This window comes from Pipistrellus kuhlii, unplaced genomic scaffold (genome assembly GCF_014108245.1).
Source record: "Pipistrellus kuhlii isolate mPipKuh1 unplaced genomic scaffold, mPipKuh1.p scaffold_m20_p_5, whole genome shotgun sequence".
Lineage (NCBI taxonomy): Eukaryota > Metazoa > Chordata > Mammalia > Chiroptera > Vespertilionidae > Pipistrellus > Pipistrellus kuhlii.
This window is the reverse complement of record NW_023425551.1, coordinates 60,608,175-60,629,407: the sequence shown is the minus strand read 5'-3', so window position 1 is coordinate 60,629,407 and position 21,233 is coordinate 60,608,175. Positions and strand designations below refer to the sequence as shown.

Sequence of the window (21,233 nt, the reverse complement as noted above, 5' to 3'; positions counted from 1 at the left end):
TTCTCCTGTTCTTTTACTTATTTTTTTTTATTTTTATTTTAATGAGAGAGGAAAGGAGAGGGAGAGAGAGAGAGACACACGCATCAATGAGAGAGAACAATCAGCTGGCTGCTTCCTGCATACCCCCTCCTGGGGATCAAACTCCTAACCTGGTCACATGCCCTGACCAGGAATCAAACCAACAACCTAATCAGCAACCTAACTGGCAACCTCTCGGTGCATGGTACAACACTCAGCCAATGGAGCCATGCCAACCAGGGCTGTTTTATTTTTTGAAAATAGTATCTCCTCTTCTTATTCTCCAAAACCCAAAAATATGCACACGCCTTTCTTCTTTGAAACTTAGGCTGCAAGTATCATCTGTAGTAAAGACCAGCTTGTTTTATCTTTAGGTCTTGTACCTGATTTCTTTAAATGATGATTTGTATTAAACTAAGGTGAGCTAAATAATCAGACCCATCTTTTACCCATTCTTAACCTCTTCCATTCTCATCTACCTTTTACTAGTTCTTGTTAAACTTTATTTTATTTCTGAGCTTTGTGGTTTTTTTTTAAATATTTTCTGTTAGACCATAGAGATGATTGAGAAAGAGCAGAGAGAAGTGGAAAGACGACCAATCACAAAAATAACTCATAAGGGTGAAATAGAAATTGAGAGTGATGCTCCAATGAAAGAACAGGAAGCAGTCATGGAGATTCAGCAGGTAAAGATAATAAAAATGTTGTGTTTTATAGTGCTCAAAGCATATAGAACCAGAAGAGGTTTCTTTGCCTAATGGTCTTAAAGTAGAAGAATCTTAAAAACTGTATATACATATATATTAAAATATATATTTTATTGATTTTCCACAGAGAGGAAGGGAGAGGGATAGAGAGCTAGAAACGTCGATGAGAGAGAAACATCGACCAGTTGCCTCCTGCACACCCCCCATCGGGGATGTGCCTGCAACCAATGTACATGCCCTTGACTGGAATCGAACCTGGGACCTTTCAGTCCGCAGACGGATGCTCTATCCACTGAGCCAAACCGGTTTCAGCAAAAAATGTATATTTTTAAAAGTAGTCTATTTTCTCTGGTTTAAAGGATTTCTGGGAGTGTTTAAAGTATCTTTTCTCTGTATGTAGTGTGTAGACTATCTACATTATGGGCAGCTGTTAAGCAATTGTTAAAATGTTTATTCCTGGGGTCTTCATGGTGTAGTGGATTTCTTAGTAGGCCTTGACGTGTGTAAGTGCTGCTGCTTTTTTTTTTTTTTTTTTTTTTTTTTTTTTAATATATCTTTTATTGATTTTTCACAGAGAGGAAGAGAGAGGTATAGAGTTAGAAACATCGATGAGAGAGAACCATCGATCAGCTGCCTCTTGCACATCCCCTACTGGGGATTTGCCCACAACCAAGGTATATGCCCTTGACTGGAATTGAACCCGGGACCTTTCAGTCTGCAGGCCAATGCTCTATCCACTGAGCAAAATCAGACCCTGCTGTAAGTGCTTTTTGAGAGCTGGTGAAACTTCTTATTTTTAATTATTAGTGAGGAAATAATATGAAATCTTGTTAGACATCCTGAAGAAAGGAATGTTTACGTCAGTTAATATTTAAACATTTGTTATTTAACAAAGTACAATAGTTAAAAACAAACTGTAAATGGAACAGTTTCATTTTAGAAAAATGCCAGTATGAAATATAAGTTGATGTTAATTGAGGCTAAAACTAATTTTGCTCTAACTTTTGTTAGGAACCGGCAGGTAACAAGTCTTTGGAGAAAACTGAAGGATCTGAAAAACAAAAGGAGGAGATTGACTCTATGTCTACAGATACCACAAGTCAACACAGACAACATCTTTTTGATCTTAACTGCAAAATTTGCATAGGTAAATGGAATTTTCCTTCCTAAAATGTTGCTTTCACTTGGAAAGGGGGTTACTTGTATTTGTAATTTAAGTAGCTTTTTGTTTTCCTAGTATAATTGGTAAAGCACCTACCTACTCCCTTTGAGCAATGGCACATTTTTTGTGTGTGACTTCTTCAGGCTTGGCATGTGATTTAATATTATTGTGTACTTTCCTGTCTAGAATCAGTTGTATTATATAATATCTGAACTTATCTATCCAGTGTCATATGACTAAAATTTAACCATTACAATAGACTTCAGAAATTGTGGACAGTGGTGATGGTACTGTCATTTAGTAAGTGAAGGAGTGAAATAATATTCATATTGTATTACTATATGTAATAAATGTAATGTCAGAAATTACCCTTTTTCTCTAGTATTCTTTTTTTGTTGTTGCTAATCCTCACCTGAGGATATGTGTCCATTGATTTTTTTTCTTTAAAGGGAGAATGGAAGTGGGGAGGAGAGACACAGAGAGAAACATCGATGTGAGAGAGACATTGATTGGTTTGCTTCCTGCAAGTGCCCTGTTGCAGATTGAGCTTGTGACAGACACTGCAGTCCTCAGACTGACACACTATCCGCTGAGCCAAACTGGCTATGGCTTCTCTAATATTTGTATTTTTGGTCATTCATTTAATAAATATTTGAGTTCTTACTCCTTGCCTGGCACTTTGCTGGAAGAAAGGAATATAGTGAAACAGTCAGATGCTAATCCAGTGTTTAAGAGAAATTGTAGTTCAATGGAAAAGACAGTGATGAATTAACAGAGGTACAGTTGTTACGAATGTATTTGGGTAGCAGAAAGACCTGGTCTAGATTGCATTGTTAGGAGAGGTTTGGCTGAGAAATTGATATTTACACTGAGACATGAAGGTTGAGAACTATGCCTGCAAAGAGCGGAAAAGACCGTTCTACTAGGAATGGCATGAGCTTGACTTGAATTCAAGGAGAAAGGCACATGATATGTTTGAAGAGATATTTAGAAATCAGATTTCATAGTATCTTATAGCAATTGCTTTCAAACTGCAGACGTAAGAGTAGAAATAAAATCTAGCAACTAGAATTTCAAGGAAAAGCAGGTATCCTATCTCATAAAGAGGGAATATGCTTATTGCTTGCCACGCTCTCAAAGGTGGGGGCGTCCACAGCCAGAAGATGGCAGCGCCCAATTCCCTCAGCCTTGCTGTGGCGGCATGCGCACTGCACGGCTGCGCCCACCTCCAGGAGTCAGTCCCCCAGTCTCCTCAGCCTCCCAGCTGCCCAGGGCTGGACCGAGGCGCAGGCAAGCCTCTGATATTGGCTGTCCAGCTGCCCAGGGCCAGCCCTAGGGATGACCAAACGACTGATCAAGCAGGCTGTGTGGAATGATCAGGCCAGTGGGGGGTCCATGAGGGGTGACCAGGCCAGCAGAGGGGGCAGTTGGGAGTGACCAGGCCAGCAGGGGGGCTTGTTGGGGGCGACCAGGCTGATATGGGGGGCAATTGGGGGTGATTAAGCTGGCGGGGGGCAGTAAGGGGTGACTAGGTCATCAGGGGGAGCGTGGGGGGGCAGTTGGGGGTGACCTGGCGGGCAGGTAGGTGAGCAATTATGTGCCAGTGGTCCAGGATTGTAAGAGGGGAGGGATGGCTGACTGCCTGCCTAGACCTGCAGTTGGACATCCCCTGAGGGCATTTCCGATTGGAGCGGGTGCAGGCTGAGCTGAGGAGGACCCCCCCCCCCCATCCCTGATGCAATAATTGTGTGCACCAGGCCTCTAGTTTATATATAAGAAAAAATGCAGACATAAATACACGCATATCTGTAAGGTATATGTACATGTACATACACCCCTGTAGTGACTAATGGGTCATGATGTAAAAATATTACTTTAGAGATAATAAAACATGCTGAAAATCTACTTTTGTAGGCCACATTAAAGATTTTTTTTTTTTTTTTTAACCTAAGAACAGTGGATAGTGACTTGATGGTTTTAGAAGGGAAATGATAAGATTGGAACTTTATGAAGATACATCTGACTTTGCCTGGAGATTACAGTCGAAGTCAACAGAGAAAGGAAGAAGAATAGATAAGAGTCCAAGTGGGAGATGGTGGTATTTTAATTAAGAGTGGTAGCATTGGAGATGGAAATAAGTAGGAGTTTTGAGAAAATACCCAAGTTAGTAATATTAACACATTTTGGAGATTGACTGGAGTTAGGGCCTAAGAAATGGTAATGTGTTAAGGAAGATTTTACATTTACATTCAATTTATTCGTTAAGGTGAAGAATCAAGAGGTTTTTGTTTTGTTTTTTAAACTTGAGATAATAGTTCTCGATGTTTATATTTTTATTATAGTATACTGAAGGAATGATACTTTGTTCAGAACATGAAAAAGTCTTTTAAGTTAGTTGATTGTTGCTCTCCATTATTATACAGAGACTAGATAAAATTATTATATGTTATGTAATTTTCCTATAATAATCTTACCAAAATTAGGTGTATTAACATATTTTGCGGTCTCTGTACAATGATAAAGACTAAAGGTCAGAGTGTTTTTTACACATTGTTATCCCTAAAGAAAGCTATCCATGGTGTTTACTAGTATATAAATATACCCACTTAGTTCTTTTATCTGGGAAAAGTCTTTAAAAAAAAATTTTGATTTTTTACAGAGAGGAAGAGAGAGGGATAGAGAATTAGAAACATCGATGAGAGAGAATCATCGATCAGCTGCCTCTTGCATACCCCCTTCTGGGGATGTGCCCGCAACCAAGGTGCATGCCCTTGACCAGAATCGAACCTGGAACCTTTCAGTTCGCAGGCCGACACTCTATCCACTGAGCCAAGTTGGTTTCGGGGATCTGGGGAAAATCTTAATAAAAGTACTCTTAGTTATTTATATTAATTTCAGATATTTTCACGGCAATTGTTTGGTAATGGTAACGCAGAAACATTGGTTAATGAATGCTATTAGACTTATTTTCTGAATGTTTTAGGGATTTTTTTTTTTTTTTTTTTTTGCTTTTTGATATAATAGCAATATAATTTTCTAAACTTTACTAATATTTTTCATGTTTAGTAATGAAGTTGCACTGCACTATGCATGTATTACATGAACTACTCATGTTACACAAAGTAGAATATTGATTTGTTTTACTTAGTTCTTAAGTTACTTCTGAAGACTGTTGGAATTTGGTGTAGTTTAGTTTTAAAAATTTGCTAGGCTATCAAGAAACCTATATTAAGTTCTACTTATATTTCCATTTCAGCTTATCTGAGCTGCTTAACATTCTTTTTATCTAATTTTTCACATTAATCATAGAAGTATAATATGTCAGTATGATAAATATTATTAAAAATTACTCCAGGAAATGTATGGTCATGCAACAATTCAGTCAGAGAAACTGAATAACTTTAGGAGTAGAAATGAAGTTACAGAAATTTAAATTCACAAATATAGCTTATTTTGGTGTCTTCTGGCTTTAGGTCGAATGGCACCACCTGTAGATGATCTTTCTCCAAAAAAGGTGAAAGTTGTTGTTGGAGTATCTCGTAAACATTCAGACAATGAAGCAGAAAGTATAGCAGATGCATTGTTTTCAACCTCAAATATTTTGGCTTCTGAATTCTTTGAGGAAGAGAAACAAGAGTCTCCAAAATCAACAACATTCTCTCCTGCTCCACGGTAATTTTCTCTTAGTATAACCTATAATAATCATTATAAATATTTGCCAACTTATATGGAGTTCTTCAAAAACAGAAACCTTTCTTTAGGAACCTTTCTTTTAGGATCCTTTCTTTTGAGAAAATAATTGTATCTCCCCATGCTCTAAATTAATTGAGATAAACACAAGACTGGGAAAGTTAGTGGTAAGAATATGTGAGGACTTGACTATAAAATTCCCTTTAATTATGTTCATGCCAAAAGGCAGGAGAAAGGTCATTAAAGTAAAATTGTTTGCATTTCTCTGGACATTGATTCTATCTAAGCCAACTAAGAAGGATGACATTGTAAAGCATGACTATGTAAATATGAGTATAATTTTATATAATGAAAATATAAATTTTTTTTAATCAATAGTCTTTACATAGTCTAGCCTTTTTGACATGTTAAAATAGAGAAATAATTGATGACTATGTAGAAAATACATTTATTCATGAATATATCTTTAGGCTGAAAACTTCTTTATGTCATTTTTTTAGTCCAGAGATGCCTGGAACCGTTGAAGTTGAGTCTACATTCTTGGCTCGATTGAACTTCATCTGGAAAGGTTTTATCAACATGCCTTCTGTTGCAAAATTTGTTACCAAAGCCTACCCAGTGTCTGGTTCCCCTGAGTACTTGACAGAGGTAACTGAACTTTTCTGCCTTTCTTGACATACGTGTTTCTGAAAGCACTAGGCAAGGAAACAACATAATAAAAATCACAAAAAATGTTAAAAATATTTTATTTTTATTCAGAATAAAAATATTTATTGACATTGATCCTTCAACCATTCAGTTAATGGAATTATGAGTTCCCAAATGGAGTTTTAGAACTATAGAAAACTGTACTCTGAAAGTGTTAAATCCACATTAGAATATGCATGGATATTTAAGATTTTGTTAAGTACAATTTTTGTTTATATATTATAGCTTTCAGGAAGATTTTTCATTGTTAACAGCCTTCTAATTCTCCTACTGCTTGCTTTTTCAGCTTCATGACTACAATTCTTACCTGCCTGTTTCTGTGAGTGAGATATAGACTGTAGTTGAAACTTTAGAGCTCATTGACACTCCCATGAGACCAATGGCCATAGATGCTGTAGTGTTTCCTTGGCTGGTTTTATTTTATTACTGTTTTTTTGAGATATGATAGAAAGCTTAACTAGCGTGAAATTATAACCCTTGGTTTTCAAAGTCCCATTTCCCTTACACCAGTCTTAGAAAAGGTGCAGCTGGGGCTTTAGTAGAGCTAAAAGCAAAGCCAGTGACCCGAGTTTCCATTCCATGGTGAAGCTGGATCCAGTACAGCATCAGACTACTTCCAGGCCATCAGTCTGTTGTGTGTGGGAGCTTGAGAGCCCTGCAAGCCAGGAGTTGTGCTTGAGCAGCAAGAGAGGAGGGGCCAAGAGCTTGGCTATTCTTTATCTGAGGGAATAGGAACTATGATGCAATATTTATGGATAATAAATAGCTGTAATATTATATACAGTATGATAAATGAGAAAATATGATAATTTTTAAAACACTGAAGCTTGTTTTTTCCCCATGTTTATGCTGGAGGAAAATATATCAATGATCCTTTACTGTATATTTTTCTATTAATCATATTCATGTCTAACATTAACTTATTCCATTCTCAGTCCACTGACCATAAAGGCAAAAGTTAAAAATAAATTTCTTCAGTAAGTCAGTAAGCCAAAATCATATATATGCTTGCTCTTTTTTAGAAGTTTAAAAAAAAAAATGTTTTGGTTTCTGAAAGGAGGAGGGAGAGAAGGGATAGAAACATCAATTATGATAGAGGATCATCAGTTGGTTGCCTCCTGAACCTCCCTTCTACTGGGGATCAAACCCACAGCCTTGGCATGTGCCCTGACTAGGAATCCAACTGAGTCACGGATCAACGCTCAACCACTGAGCCTCTCTGGCTGGGTGCTTGTTCTTTTTGTTGTTGTTTCATTGGAATTTTTAGAGAGAGGATGGGAAAAAGAAACATAAATGTGAGAGAGAAATATCAGTTGGTTGCCTCCCATATGTGCCCGAACTGGGTATTGAACTGCAACTTAGTTATGTGCCCTGACCAAAAATCAAACTCAAAACATTTGGTATATGGGACGATGTTCCAACCAACTGAGCCATACCTGGCCCGGGCTATGTTTATTCTTCTGAAGACTATCATACATTTTAGTTGTCTTTGTATTAGGCTGATGTTAAACTCAGTTTGGTGATTTTTAGTAATGGTGATTATCTGATATTGATCAATTTACTGGTTATGTTTTTTGTTAATGAATATTATTTTTACATATGGTTTGTCATTTTTATACGAAAAATTAAGTGGACCCATGGTGCTCTTCTTTCTGACCATAACTATTTAAAAACTTAGTTTTTGATCAGTCCAATGTGAAGATCCCTCTTCTTTCAAATGGATAATTAGGCCAAAACCGGTTTGGCTTAGTGGATAGAGCCTCGGCCTGCGGACTGAAAGGTCCCAGGTTCGATTCCGGTTGGGGGCATGTACCTTGGTTGCGGGCACATCTCCTGTAGGGGTGTGCAAGAGGCAGCTGATCGATGTTTCTCTCTCATCGATGTTTCTGACTCTCTATCCCCCTCTCTTCCTCTCTGTAAAAAATCAATAAAATATATTTTTTTAAAAATGGATAATTAGGTGCTGAACTATGGAACCCTTTAGATTTTAAACAACTATTATTCTACTTTCTGAGCCATTTTCTTTTTTTAAGTTTTATTTAGAGAAATATCGATTTGTTGTTCCACTTATTTATACATCCATTGGTTGATTCTTTTTTTTTTTAAAGGTAGTTCCATTTTTTATTTTAATTTTAATATATTTTATTGATTTTGTACAGAGAGGAAGGGAGAGAGATAGAGTTAGAAACATGGATGAGAGAGAATCATCATGGATGAGAGAGAATCATCAATCATCTGCCTCTTGCACACCCCCTACTGGGGATATGCCCACAACCAAGGTACATGCCCTTGACCGGAATCGAACCCGGGACCCTTCAGTCCCCAAGCCGACACTCTATCCATTGAGCCAAACCGGTTTCAGCCATTGGTTGATTCTTATATGTGCTCTGACAGGGGATCGAGCCCACAAACTTGGTATATCAAGGTGATGCTCTAACCAACTTAGCTACTGGGCCAGGGTGATGAGCCATTTTCTATGTGATTACTTTCTAGAACTCCATTTCTGCTTTCTGGATATTTTTAGTTTGGTTGGGACAACAAGCCCAAATAAAATATTTAAAGCAATTAATAACTTAAACTGAATTGAATTTAATATTAATTAATTATACTTTTTGGTTTTTGAGTCCATGGGAAAAATAGAAGTATTCTGATTTAAGTTTTAAATATTTTTAAAATATATATATATTTTGATTTTTTTACAGAGAGGAAGGGAGAGAGAGAAACATCAATGAGTTGCCTCCTGCACTCCCCCTACTGGGAATGTGCCTGCAACCAAGGTACATGCCCTTGACTGGAATCGAATCTGGGACCCTTGAGTTTGCAGACTGACGCTCTATTCACTGAGCCCCAAACCAGTTAGGGCAAAGTTTTAAATATTCTTAATTGATTTTACTTGTAATTGTTTTCAGAAAAATTGTGCCTTTAAAAAAAGTGAACCTTATGTTACTACAGTGATATTTTTTGTGCAAAAATGTATACTATCATCAAACATCAGCTGTTAATGATTAAGGCATACCTCCGTCCACTACCACCAAATAAGGGACCAGGTGTATGGGAGGGGGAAAAAAGTCTCCCCGAATAGTCTGCATTTTTCCTGGATTGTCATGTTTGTCATTATTTCTCTTTCCTTCTGAAATGAACATGACCTCAAATTGTTTAACTGTATTTTGGGCATCCACCTAATTCATTTGGAACTGACAGTTGAGGTAAGGCCTAATTACTGTCTGCATTCCGATGATGCAGTTCACAATCTTTTTATTTACTTAATTTATATTACTATTTCAAATTAGTCATAGAGCTAAACTTGTATGAGCTATGCGTATAATAAATATGTTTACATATTAATCACCTTCATTTTTACCACAGGATCTACCAGATAGTATTCAAGTAGGTGGCAGAATATCACCTCAGACAGTTTGGGATTATGTGGAAAAACTTAAAGCATCAGGAACCAAGGTAAGGAAAACTTTTTTCACTATACCGGTTTGAGAGAATATTTGGAAAGTAAACCATTGAGTTCTTATACACGGTCTCTTGGGGAGGGTACCAGAACAAATTCTAAATCTAAATAATACGGTTAACAAAACTGAATTAAAGCCATTTACTAAAGCTCAGAATAGCCCATTATTCCTTTTGTGTGTTTTTTCCCTCCTGGTGTGCTTTCTCAATGACTTCTTCAATGTTTTGAAAGAAATGTTTTGGAGTAAATATTGAGATTCATCTTGGAATTTTACCTTTCTTTGATTATAGACATTTGTTTTAGTTAGAGCATGGGTTAAAACCCTAAAATATAATTCCTCAAGAATATAAAAGTATTTTTATTTTATTATGTTAGGAAGGCCATTCATTCAGGGTGCTTCAGCAGCTCTGGTTCTACACATTATTGAGAGACCAGCCAGCCTCTTCTCTCGTTACTTTCCCGGTTCTAAAACTTGTCCTAATTAGTCATGCACGGTCAGAGCTGACTTACCTGCAGCACCAGTGACAAAAATGAATGCCTAACCAGTTATTTAAAAAAACACATTTGTATTGATTTTTGGGGAGAGAGGAAAGGAGAGAGAGAACATCGATATGAGAGCAAAACATCATGTGGATGCCTCCTGCCCCACCTCCCATCCCCTCACAATCCCGGTATATACCCCCGATGCAGAATTAGAACCAGTGACCTCTCAGTGCACAGGGCAACACCCAACCAACTGAGACACACTGGCCAGCGCTTGTCCAGACCTAAAAATTGCAAGTTATCATTTCACTTCTTCTACCTTCCATTGGTAGGATTTAGTCACATAGCTGCTAAGAAGGCTGGAAATGGAATCTCTGGAAATGTATTGTAGTATTGGATGGCCATGTGCTAGCTAAATAAAAGTCAAGGGCTTCTCTTTGTAATAGGAGGAAAAGAGGGGAATAGATATTAGGAGGTCATTAGTAGACTCTTTAACAATAATTTTTGTTTTTTTGTCAGTACTATACAGGAAAGATTAGTCATTAGAAGAAGTTGTTTCTCCCACCAAGGATGATAGTACCTAGCATATTATAGACATTTAAAAGATAAATTTTGAGTAAGCAAACATTTTTTTTAAGTAATCTAAAATGGATCTTAAGCTAAAAAGAATATTTTCCAATATAGATTTTAGAATTGAAATGGATAGTATTAGAATACATTTGAACTTTGAAGGTCTAAAAAAATTAACTACCATATTTTTCGGACCATAAGACGCACCAGTTTTTAGAGAAGGGAAATGAAGAAAAAAAGATTCTGAAACAAATAGTGTCCTAAAATATTTTATGTGCATTAAAACCCAACATCACAGTCATAAACACATGTAATCAACCCTGTAAAGTAAACAGCAGCATTTAGAACCATTTTAGAGCTGGGCAAGCACACACAGACCACACAGAGCCGGGCAAGTAAAAAAACTTTTTTTTTTAAAGTATATGTGTAGGCTATATTTGGACCATAAGACGCAGGGACTTTTCCCCCCCACTTCTGGGGGGGGAAAAAGTGCGTCTTATGGTCCGAAAAATACGGTACTTTCTTTTGCTGTCACTTTTTCATGACAGCAGAAGGCATGGGAAAGTATTTAGTAGTAGTATTACTCAGACATTTTGGGAATCCCTCTTGATCTATTCCTATATTGTTGCCAAACACTGTATATTATGCCTCCATCTTGAACTGACAAAAACATACTAGTTGTTACCTCTAGAAGAGGACAGTTAGATGACAGACCTTTCCTAAGAGGTAGAGCCATAGTTCAGCTCATCACATGGTTTCTGTAGGATCTGCATCAATTTAAGCTTGTAGCAGATCTAGTTTCCCCCATTTTGACAGTATACCTTTGTGAAAAAACATCTTTAAAAAAAAAATTTTTTTTTTTACACTATTAAATTGGGACTCTTGTCTGAAACAAAACCAAGAACCCAGAGGCAAGCACATTGGTACCTGAGTAAACCAAATGATTTTCCAAATTATATGGTCTACGTGCATAAAATTCCTAAATTTAGTCCCTGTAGTTTGGATTATCAGTGAATTTGTGGGTATGTGTACATGGTAGATGCCATTAATTTGCTGTATGGTGAGAATACAGTCAGCCCTCTGTGGAGGTTGTAACATTGAAAATCGGGATATAGTATTGATATAGAAAGTCTTGGGTTTAAAAATCTCTGCCACTGAGAAGCGTGTCATTTTGTACACATTAATTATCTTGGGATGTAATTTCTTACTGGATGCCTTTAGGTAAGTCCATCAATGGGTCAACAAAAATCTTTTCCCAAGAGTTGTTTTAGTATTCTTCCCTATATTTAAGTTGGTATACCATGTTATTTAGTAATCATCATTATACAATTCAACTGATTAAGAAATGGTTGTTTAAAATTATAACCTGAACGATAGCTTGGTTTTAAATACCATTTATTTTCTTCTTGAATAGGAGATTTGTGTGGTTCGCTTCACACCTGTTACGGAAGAAGATCAAATCTCTTACACTTTGCTGTTTGCATACTTCAGCAGCAGAAAACGCTATGGGGTAGCTGCTAACAACATGAAGCAGGTTAAAGACATGTACCTTATTCCTTTGGGTGCCACGGATAAAATTCCACACCCTCTCGTGCCTTTTGATGGACCTGGTAGGTATCTATTTTAATAGAGTGAATAAAACAAAGTGGGAGGTGGGACCAGAGTGAAAAAACTGACTCTGCTTGTTGTCTTGGGATTCAGGTCTCTAGAGCTGACCTGACAGGGAAGAACACCCACTTAATAGGCTGTAATATGCTACATGTAAATGTTTACACTTTGTTTTTTTTATTGATATTAGAGAGACTGGAGGGAGGGGCCAGAACCATTTGTTGTTCCACTTACTTGTGTATTTAGAGGTTGATTCCTATGTGTCCTGACTGGGGATCGACCCCACAAACTTGTCATATTGGGATGATACTCTACCCAAATGAGCTACCCAGCCAGGGAAATTTATCTTTTATTTTAGGAATCGAAACTGACTTAATTTGTTTTTTATGCAGGGCTTGAACTACATAGACCCAATCTGTTGTTGGGCTTAATTATTCGCCAAAAACTGAAGCGGCAGCACAGTGCTAGTGCCAGCCACACTGCTGAGACCTCTGAAAATGTACCTGTAGCATTGCCACCTGAAAAAAAAAGTAAAACGGAAGTTTCCTCAGAGGAGGCACCAGAGGAAGAAAATGACTTTTTCAATTCTTTCACAACTGTATTACACAAACAGAGACCTAAGCCTCAGCAAGCTGTTCAGGAAGACCTTGCAGCTGTAGTGGAACCTTTAGTGGAAGTCACCAAACAGGAGCCACCAAAACCTTTAAGATTCCTTCCTGGAGTGTTGATTGGCTGGGAAAATCAGCCTTCCACTTTGGAATTAGCAAATAAGCCTCTTCCTGTGGACGATATACTTCAGAGCCTTTTGGGTACTACTGGTGAAGTGTATGAACAGGCTCAGTCAGCGACAGAACAAAGCACTCTTAACGAAATTCCATTTATCAGTGAGCAAGCTGACCCCAAAGCAGAGAACGTAGATAAAGTAGCAATGGATGGTGAAGCTAAGGAGGTAAAGGGTAAAGTAGATAATCTTTCAGAATCTTCAGGTAACTCAGTACCAGTAGACGAAGAAACCCCAGGAACGGGGCCCTCCTCCATTTCTCCTGGAGCTTCGGTGAGCCTTAGTCTCAGAGGCAAACCACCCGATGTTTCTACAGAAGTATTCCTAACAAATTTGTCAATTCAGTCAAAACAAGAGGAAGTTGTGGAGAGTAAAGAGAGACCATTAAAAAGCCAGCTGCTGCAAGATCAAGAGGATAATTTGCAAGATAATCAGACTTCAGATACCAGTTCTCCATGCAAATCGAATATAGGAAAAGGAAACACAGATGGCAGTGTGAGTGGCAGTGAAAACCTTGCTGCTAACACAGCTAAGTCCCCACAGTTTATCAACCTGAAAAGGGATCCTAGGCAGGCAGCAGGACGAAGTCAGCAGGTAACGGCTTCAGAAAGCAAAGAAGGAGATAGTTGCGGGAATGGAGAAAAGCACACCCTGCCTGGGCCGTCACACAAGGAGCACTCACCAGAACAAACCAATGCAGAGGAAAAGTTGTCTTCTGTAGAGAAGAACTCAAGTCCTCAGCAGAAGGATAATTCAGGGTTTGCACAAAACTTGGCATCAGAAGACAAACCCACTTCTCAAACAGAACAAGCAAAACCCTCAGAGGAGAATATTTCAACGCAAAATATTGAAACTGTGCACCCGTTTCGAAGAGGATCGGCAGCACCACCATCTCATTTTGAAGTTGAAAACACAAGTCAATCAGAATTTCCTTCTAAAAGCCTCAACTTTACCTCCAGAAGCAGCAGTCCCAGAACAAGTGCGAACTTTTCACCCATGAGGCCACAGCAACCCAACCTTCAGCATCTCAAGTCTAGTCCTCCTGGATTTCCATTTCCGGGGCCTCCTAATTTTCCCCCTCAAGGCATGTTTGGATTTCCACCACATTTGCCACCTCCATTACTTCCCCCTCCCGGCTTTGGCTTTGCTCAAAATCCCATAGTTCCCTGGCCACCTGTTCACCTGACAGGCCAACCTCAACGTATGATGGGTCCCCTTTCACAAACATCAAGATATGTAGGCCCCCCAAATTTTTTCCAGACTAAAGACATTCGAAGACCAGAAAGGCGCCATAGTGATCCTTGGGGTAATAGGCAAGACCAACAGCAACCAGATAGGTCATTTAATAGGGGGAAAGGGGATCGCCAGAGATTTTATAGTGATTCACACCACATGAAGAGAGAGCGACATGAAAAGGAATGGGAGCAAGAATCTGAAAGGCATAGACGCAGAGACAGATCCCAAGACAAGGACAGAGACAGGAAAAGCAGGGAGGAAGGGCACAAAGATAAAGAGAGGCCACGGTTGTCACACAGTGATCGCGGAACAGATGGAAAAGCAAGCAGAGATGGTAGGAATGTAGACAAGAAACCAGACAAACCTAAAACTGAAGACCATGAAAAGGACAAAGAACGAGAGAAAAGTAAACACAGAGAAGGAGAGAAGGACAGAGATAGGTACCACAAAGATAGGGACCACACTGATAGAGCTAAAAGCAAAAGGTAAAATCTGCGAGCTGCTTCAAGATTACTCTTAAGTAAATGTTAAATGTTGTATCTTAAAGACTTTGATTGCCTGCTAGGATTGTGCCATCTTTCAGACTTACTATTGGTGGTTTGCAGAATAATTTCCGTGTGTTGGTGCGGAGTGTTCTGTACCAGTGCTCATCATCCCCTTCTTCATACCAACTGTCCTAGTTATAGGAATATTTTTAAAAGTTTTACATTGCTGTATATTCAAAGATTTGTTTTATTAATATGCAATAAAGGCTTAGAAATTTTAGTTTTATTCCTTAATTGGTAAATATAGTTAACTCTGGAATATATTTACTGCCTCTAGTGAATGTTCTTTATGACTAATTTGAGAGTAATGTGTACTCTGTAAGTTTGTTTAAATTGCACTGTTTTTAAAGAAACTAGAGAAGCAACACAAAGGCAAGCAACTTCATAATCAGATTATATTAATCAGTTTATTGGGCAGTTTCTGACCAAGAATCAGAAGCCCAAGGAGAACATTTCCTGCTTTGATCTGCACTTCCTGAGGGCACGTGTTACCATGTATATGACAGCTTTGTGGTAGACCATTAGTTTCCTTTTGCCTCTTCAGGAACTTGAATACTTAAGCTTGTACATGATCTTGTGTTTTGCTATCCTTTTTACTGTAAAATGTAAATATTTTAAGGAATATTTTGATTCTAAATATGATAAAAGAATTTCTCACCTATTTTGTGTGTGTGATTTGAAATTCAGTAAAAGAATTTCTTCTCTAAAGCTCTGATTACTTTCATACCTTTTTTTTTTTTTTTTTTTTACTCAGCCAAGAACATGCATAGCTATCTGTGTCAGGCATTAGGTGAGGGGAAAACCATTTTGTCTTAGAGGTTGCTGATAAAAAAAAATCATGATTTGAAGAGGGAGAATTTTGAACTACCAATGAAAAACTGCAGCGAATAGCCCACTTTGTAGGTATGTTTCTGAAGACTTGTCACTCAAAATTTGGTATGCTGACTAATCATGGTGAGACCACAGAAATTTATGAGAAATGTGTTGTGAATCTCTGTAAAATGTGTAATTAACCCTAATTTGGTTTGGAGGTAACTGCAGTTTTGCTTGAAATAGAAAGCATATGGAGACTATTGTTAATACAAATATAAAGTTAATTACAATATAAACTACACATTGTATTGACATAATTTAAAGCATTGGCTACCAACTGATTAATACTTGAGGCCAACAAAAAAAAAGAGAAACCGGTACTTTCACTTACCTATATTAATGAAGAAAAATATAAATGGCTTCACAAAATTAAGAAGGGTAATGTTTGATATCCTAAAAAGTTTAAGGATTTAAGAGTTAAAAATTAGGTTTTAAATGGAATCAACCTTGTTACATATTTCTCTGCTGAGAGAAGCGGAAATTCAAAACCACACATTTTGTCTAATTTTAACACTTTGCATCTTTTTTGTCCTTATTCTGAGGTTTTTCAACATAAAAGTTCTGAAACGACTTGTATTTAAGTAAAATTTGTTTAATTTTAGTCTGTTTTTCTTTTGGAAACGAACTTATTTAAAAACTGTAAACAAAACTTAATTTGGTGGGTCATCTTTTGCATAATAAGGAAAAAATTGTCAAGAATTCCTTCCCTTTTTCCCCTCAAAAAAACCCCCACACACAACCAAATCCTCCAAAATTAGCCTTTTAATTTCAAATATGTACTAGTATGTTGCTAGTAAATTTGATTTTACTGATTTATTTGGTAGGAGGTTGATCAGATAACAGATTTTTTTTTTTTTGGTTGCAAAGTACAAGAATGGGTTAATCAGCGAAGAAAACCTTAGTCAGTTTTGCCTGTCTCTTAGCCAGTAGTTTATTATAATATATTGTTGTGATGGTTTAATAATTGTTTAATCATATCTCATTGGATCTTGTCACATCCTCTAGGATGATTAATGATAACCATCTCCTGGGATTATGGGGCTACTAAGGATTCAAACCGTATCTCCTAACCCCTGGTTCACTGAAACTGGCAAGTAGGGAGAGTTAAGGGGGAAATGAGAAAAGTTTTCAATGAGTGGTAGATCCATAGCCATTCTCCGTCCTTAAGTCTCACAGCCAGCCTTCTACCAACTACCGAGTTATACGAAGTTTATTTTTCTCCTGTTTTAAGAAAAACTTGCTCTTTAAAAAAGTTTAATGCCAAAGATAGTTTTATACATACCTCTGTTGAAATAAAATGTACCAGGGTGTCTCGGTACCTACAAAGTCCACCCCTTGTGGCAACAAGAAAGCCTCCATGAACCCTCTGTGCTGAATGCTTTATATAAACCTTGTTGAGCCTGGAAGGTAAAGATTTATATTAGAACTGAGGAAACTGGTGCTTGGAAAAGTTAGATTGCTGTGATCATGGCTGGGATTCTAGCTGAGTTTTATTTTTCTCCGAAGTCAGTAATGTGTGGCAGCTGTGCTCTGAGAATTGAGAGCCGGAGAGAGGGTCAGAAGCCTGGTTATTCTCTGCCTTTCCCAGCCCTTTCCTCCCCATCCTGCTAACCTATTTGAAACACTGCAGAGCAGTCCACTCCTTAAAGTGAGCAGGATGATACAACCAAAAACTTGTGAGTTCTCTTGTACAGATTTATCAAGTTTTCCATTTCAAATCTTAATTCTGCAGCCCTTATTTTTCTTGTTTATGGCAAACATTACAAACTTAGTGGTTTAAAACCACACAGATTTATTATATTAATACCTGTAAATCAGAAGTCTGCTGTGGATCTCAGTGGGCTGAGATTAAGATGTCTCAGATGGTGCATTTCCTGGAGGCTTAGAGGAGAATCGGTTTTCTTGCTTTTTCCAGCTTCCAGGGGCCACGGACTTTCCTTTCCTTATGCTCCTTTCCTCTCTTTTCAAAGCCAACAATATGGGCCCCAGTCTCAGCTGTCTCTGAGGCTCCCTGTTCCACTTTTAAGGACCCTTGTGATTCCTGGGGCCCACCCAGATCATCCAAGGTGGCACCTGAATTCCATCTGTGACATTCCCCTTTTCCATGTAACCTAACGTATTTACTGGTTTCAGGTATTCCGATGTAGACCACTTTGGGGCCCATTCCACTTATCACAGCTCTTGGCTCAGTAATTGTAGCTTAGTTGTGGGTGAATTAATCTTAAAAATTGGGAGTTATAAAATGTCTAAGGCCATAGTAAATATGTTTAGATGTTAAGAAAAATAACACCAACAATAGAAAATGGTTTAACAGCATTCTTGCCATAAAATGTGTACCTTTAAAAGTCAGATTTCAGCCGGGACCGGTTTGGCTCAATGGATAGAGCGTCGGCTTGGGGACTGAAGGGTCCCGGGTTCGATGCCGGTCAAGGGCATGTACCTTGGTTGCGGGCATATCCCCAGTAGGGGGTGTGCAAGAGGCAGCTGATCGATGACTCTCTCTCATCGATGTTTCTAACTCTCTCTCTCTCTCCCTTCTTCTCTGTAGAAAATCAATAAAATATATTTAAAAAAAAAAGTCAGATTTCATTATCATTATCAAGGATTTTTTTTTTCCCAAGCAATTAATATCTCAATTGTGAAATGAAGTGGTATGGACCAAAACAGGTTTAGGTCAGTTTTTCAGGTAACATTGTGGTTTCTTTTAAAAACAAAACCCCCTTTGAATCAATATATAGACATTCTGGAATTCCACATATTTTGCTCACACACTTTTCAATGTTAATAAGAATGGTATGCCTGGCAACAATAGTGCCAAAGTTCTCAGCTTTAGTTCTAGGGCCTTCCAAGAATGTCTATCACTTTCTGATTGCAAAAATAAGGCTAAAAAATTATCCATAAAGTTCTTCAAATGGCAAATTACTTACCTAGTGTCTTTGTAGTGTAGCCTGGAGCCCACACAGGCAGATTTTGCATTTAGACATTAACTGCACCAGCCCTCCTTTTGTAGTCTGTTTAACAGATAATTACATGTTTTTCCTCTTAAATTTTACATGCTGTTTGTTACTAAGTTCTTTTCTTCATAGTCCTATTAGTGCTTTGTGTCAATCACGTGTTATCAGTTGCTTTCTTGGTGGCAAAATTATAAATATCAAACTGAAAACATTAAGTAGCAACAGCAATAATGGTGGTGGAGTGCAGGTGGGGGTGAAAATGCTATTCACAATTACATCCATCACTGGTATTGGGCAAAATTGAGTTTCTCAAGTTATCCTTTTAACAGTACAGATATCAAGAAAATAACTTACAATGGCTTTATTTAGATCCTCTTTTTCTGCCCAATTTTGAGACCTATAGACTTGACCTTCAGTATCTTACACATTAGGATATTTGCCTTCACATTTGATAGTTATATGCTATTTAGTTACAAAAACCAATCTTTATTGATGACTTAATGTGGAAGATAAGGATTTAGCTCTCACCAGCCAACTCCTTCCCCGCCTTCCCACATTCACATAATTTTTGTTTTAAGTCAGTATTCAAACTTCACATTGCCAATCGTGAATATTTACAGATGAGCTATATAATAGAATATTTCCTTATATAATTTTCTTTTTAATAACACTTGCTTATTTTATTTTTCTTTGTGTATATCACTAATTCATTCCCACCTAAATTTTATTTAAAAACAATTCACAGATTAATAAACACTAAATGAACTAATGGAGTAAAAATTTAACAACATACTTACAGATGAATTGGTGTCAAAAAAGAACCAGAATCTATATTTAGCTATATGAGCTTACAAAAGTGTTAGCATTTAGACTATTTCAGATAATAGTAAACAGTTGATTTTCAGCAAACAATGTGCTAAATAACTACCAAAACACATTTACATATCAGTATATAGTATATTAAATAACTACTATAAGTTTGTGTAACCTAATTGTGTCCATCTCCATTATAAACACTACCCTGATTCAATTAACCCAAGTTTGTTTGAATCCTGAAAAAATACATCTTTAGTATTCAAAACTCCCTAGGTAACTAATATCATCATAGTTCAGAGCAACAATTTTTTTGTGTGGGTCAATAGCCTCAGAATTAGCCTGCCATCTAGGTAGGCCTTAATAAGAGTTTGATTTTGACTTGATATGGTGCCATTTATTACAGCAGAATGTACCATTGCTATAAATCATCGGTACAGAGACACTTTCTCCTAAGTTAATGCTATTTTCAAACACTGATTATGGAGACCAATTGCCAGAAAATCACTTTCTTCATTTTTAGCTTTTCCTATCCACACAATTAAGCCTTCTCTTTCAGTAATATTGAAATTTAAGGATACAGTAGTGAGCTGGAGATTTTTCTATAATGTAGGCCAATGTATTTAATGTAAGAATTACCCATAAATTTTGCAGTTGAAAATGAAGTTTTGTTTTCACAATACCTTCCCACCCAACCCAAAGGACGCAACTGTAAGAGAATGACCGGTCAGGTATACATAGAGATTGGAGGAGACAACGGTTATTCAAACAGTACACAGACTGGTCACATATATTTCCAGTCCAGTGTGGCAAACATCTGCAAAAAAAAGTGGTGCCATTTACCATACATTCACCCCTATTTCTGCACATGGTGTACCCACAGGCTGTCCCATCACAGTCACCTACATTGGAGCCACCTTTCGCTCCTAGTTCAGTTAATTATAATTCTTGATTATTTATAATTAACTTCTCAGACATAGCCTTGAAAACCTACTGGCCCATTGGCTGTTGCCATGGGATTTACAAGAATTAAGGGAGACACTCCTCCAATATGAAAGTCGGCATTTGTGTCCAGGGGGCTCATTATAGCGTTGGCCTTTTCTGTTACATTTATCCTCATCCAGACCCAGGTAGCCTCTTGCACCAACTCTTCCTGCCTTAATCACATGCCAAGTGCTTCCATTAGTACTTACGTTTTGGAGAGTTTCTAGAATGGCAGTTATGTCACCCAGATTGTAGTGAAGTTGAACAGCACCATTTACTGAAGAGATATATATATATATATAAAAAATCACCTGTTGAGAAAGAAAACCAGTTTAGTAACAGTGAAGTGTTTCTCCATTAAAAACGCTTGCTCTTCCTGGCCACTTGAATAAGATTTGGTTTTGGAAAAAGAAGGTAACAAGTCTTGGTCATAATTATGGTAAAGAATTTTCTTTCCATTTACAGATCAAGTATATGTGTATGCATTCATTCACAGTCTGTATTCTTTTGTTCCGGAACTGGCTACATACGTTTTCCATAGTTACATTCCCCATTGAGTGAATGAATGTATGGTGGTACTAACTTAAAGTGAGGCGTTCCTTTAAATAATTTTAGTAAAGTGTGAATGTGTAAAAATAAGC

The 21,233-nt window shown here is 37.5% G+C and overlaps 2 protein-coding genes across 11 annotated transcripts in view; one reads left to right on the top strand and one right to left on the bottom strand.

Annotated features, from left to right (window-relative positions):
• The window catches only part of PHF3 (PHD finger protein 3), an 88,793-nt gene extending 72,351 nt beyond the window's left edge, over window positions 1–16,442 (top strand). For 9 of the 10 annotated variants that reach the window (XM_045573055.1, XM_045573056.1, XM_045573054.1 and 6 more), the window contains 7 exons: window positions 570–704; window positions 1,737–1,872; window positions 5,361–5,559; window positions 6,078–6,225; window positions 9,652–9,741; window positions 12,213–12,408; window positions 12,799–16,442. In XM_045573055.1, the coding sequence (XP_045429011.1) occupies window positions 570–704; window positions 1,737–1,872; window positions 5,361–5,559; window positions 6,078–6,225; window positions 9,652–9,741; window positions 12,213–12,408; window positions 12,799–14,912 (3,018 nt within the window). In that variant the 3' untranslated portion in view covers window positions 14,913–16,442. Of the gene's footprint in view, window positions 1–569; window positions 705–1,734; window positions 1,873–5,360; window positions 5,560–6,077; window positions 6,226–9,651; window positions 9,742–12,212; window positions 12,409–12,798 lie in introns of all 10 variants that reach the window. The other variant, XM_036415291.2, reaches the window with a different exon arrangement.
• Window positions 16,443–19,863: 3,421 nt separating this feature from the next.
• EYS (eyes shut homolog) overlaps window positions 19,864–21,233 on the bottom strand; it is a 1,188,193-nt gene continuing 1,186,823 nt past the window's right edge. Inside the window, 8 exon segments of the mRNA XM_036415133.1 lie at window positions 19,864–19,946; window positions 19,949–19,992; window positions 19,994–20,069; window positions 20,072–20,209; window positions 20,212–20,310; window positions 20,313–20,580; window positions 20,582–20,725; window positions 20,727–20,903. Coding sequence (XP_036271026.1) covers window positions 19,864–19,946; window positions 19,949–19,992; window positions 19,994–20,069; window positions 20,072–20,209; window positions 20,212–20,310; window positions 20,313–20,580; window positions 20,582–20,725; window positions 20,727–20,903 — 1,029 coding nt within the window.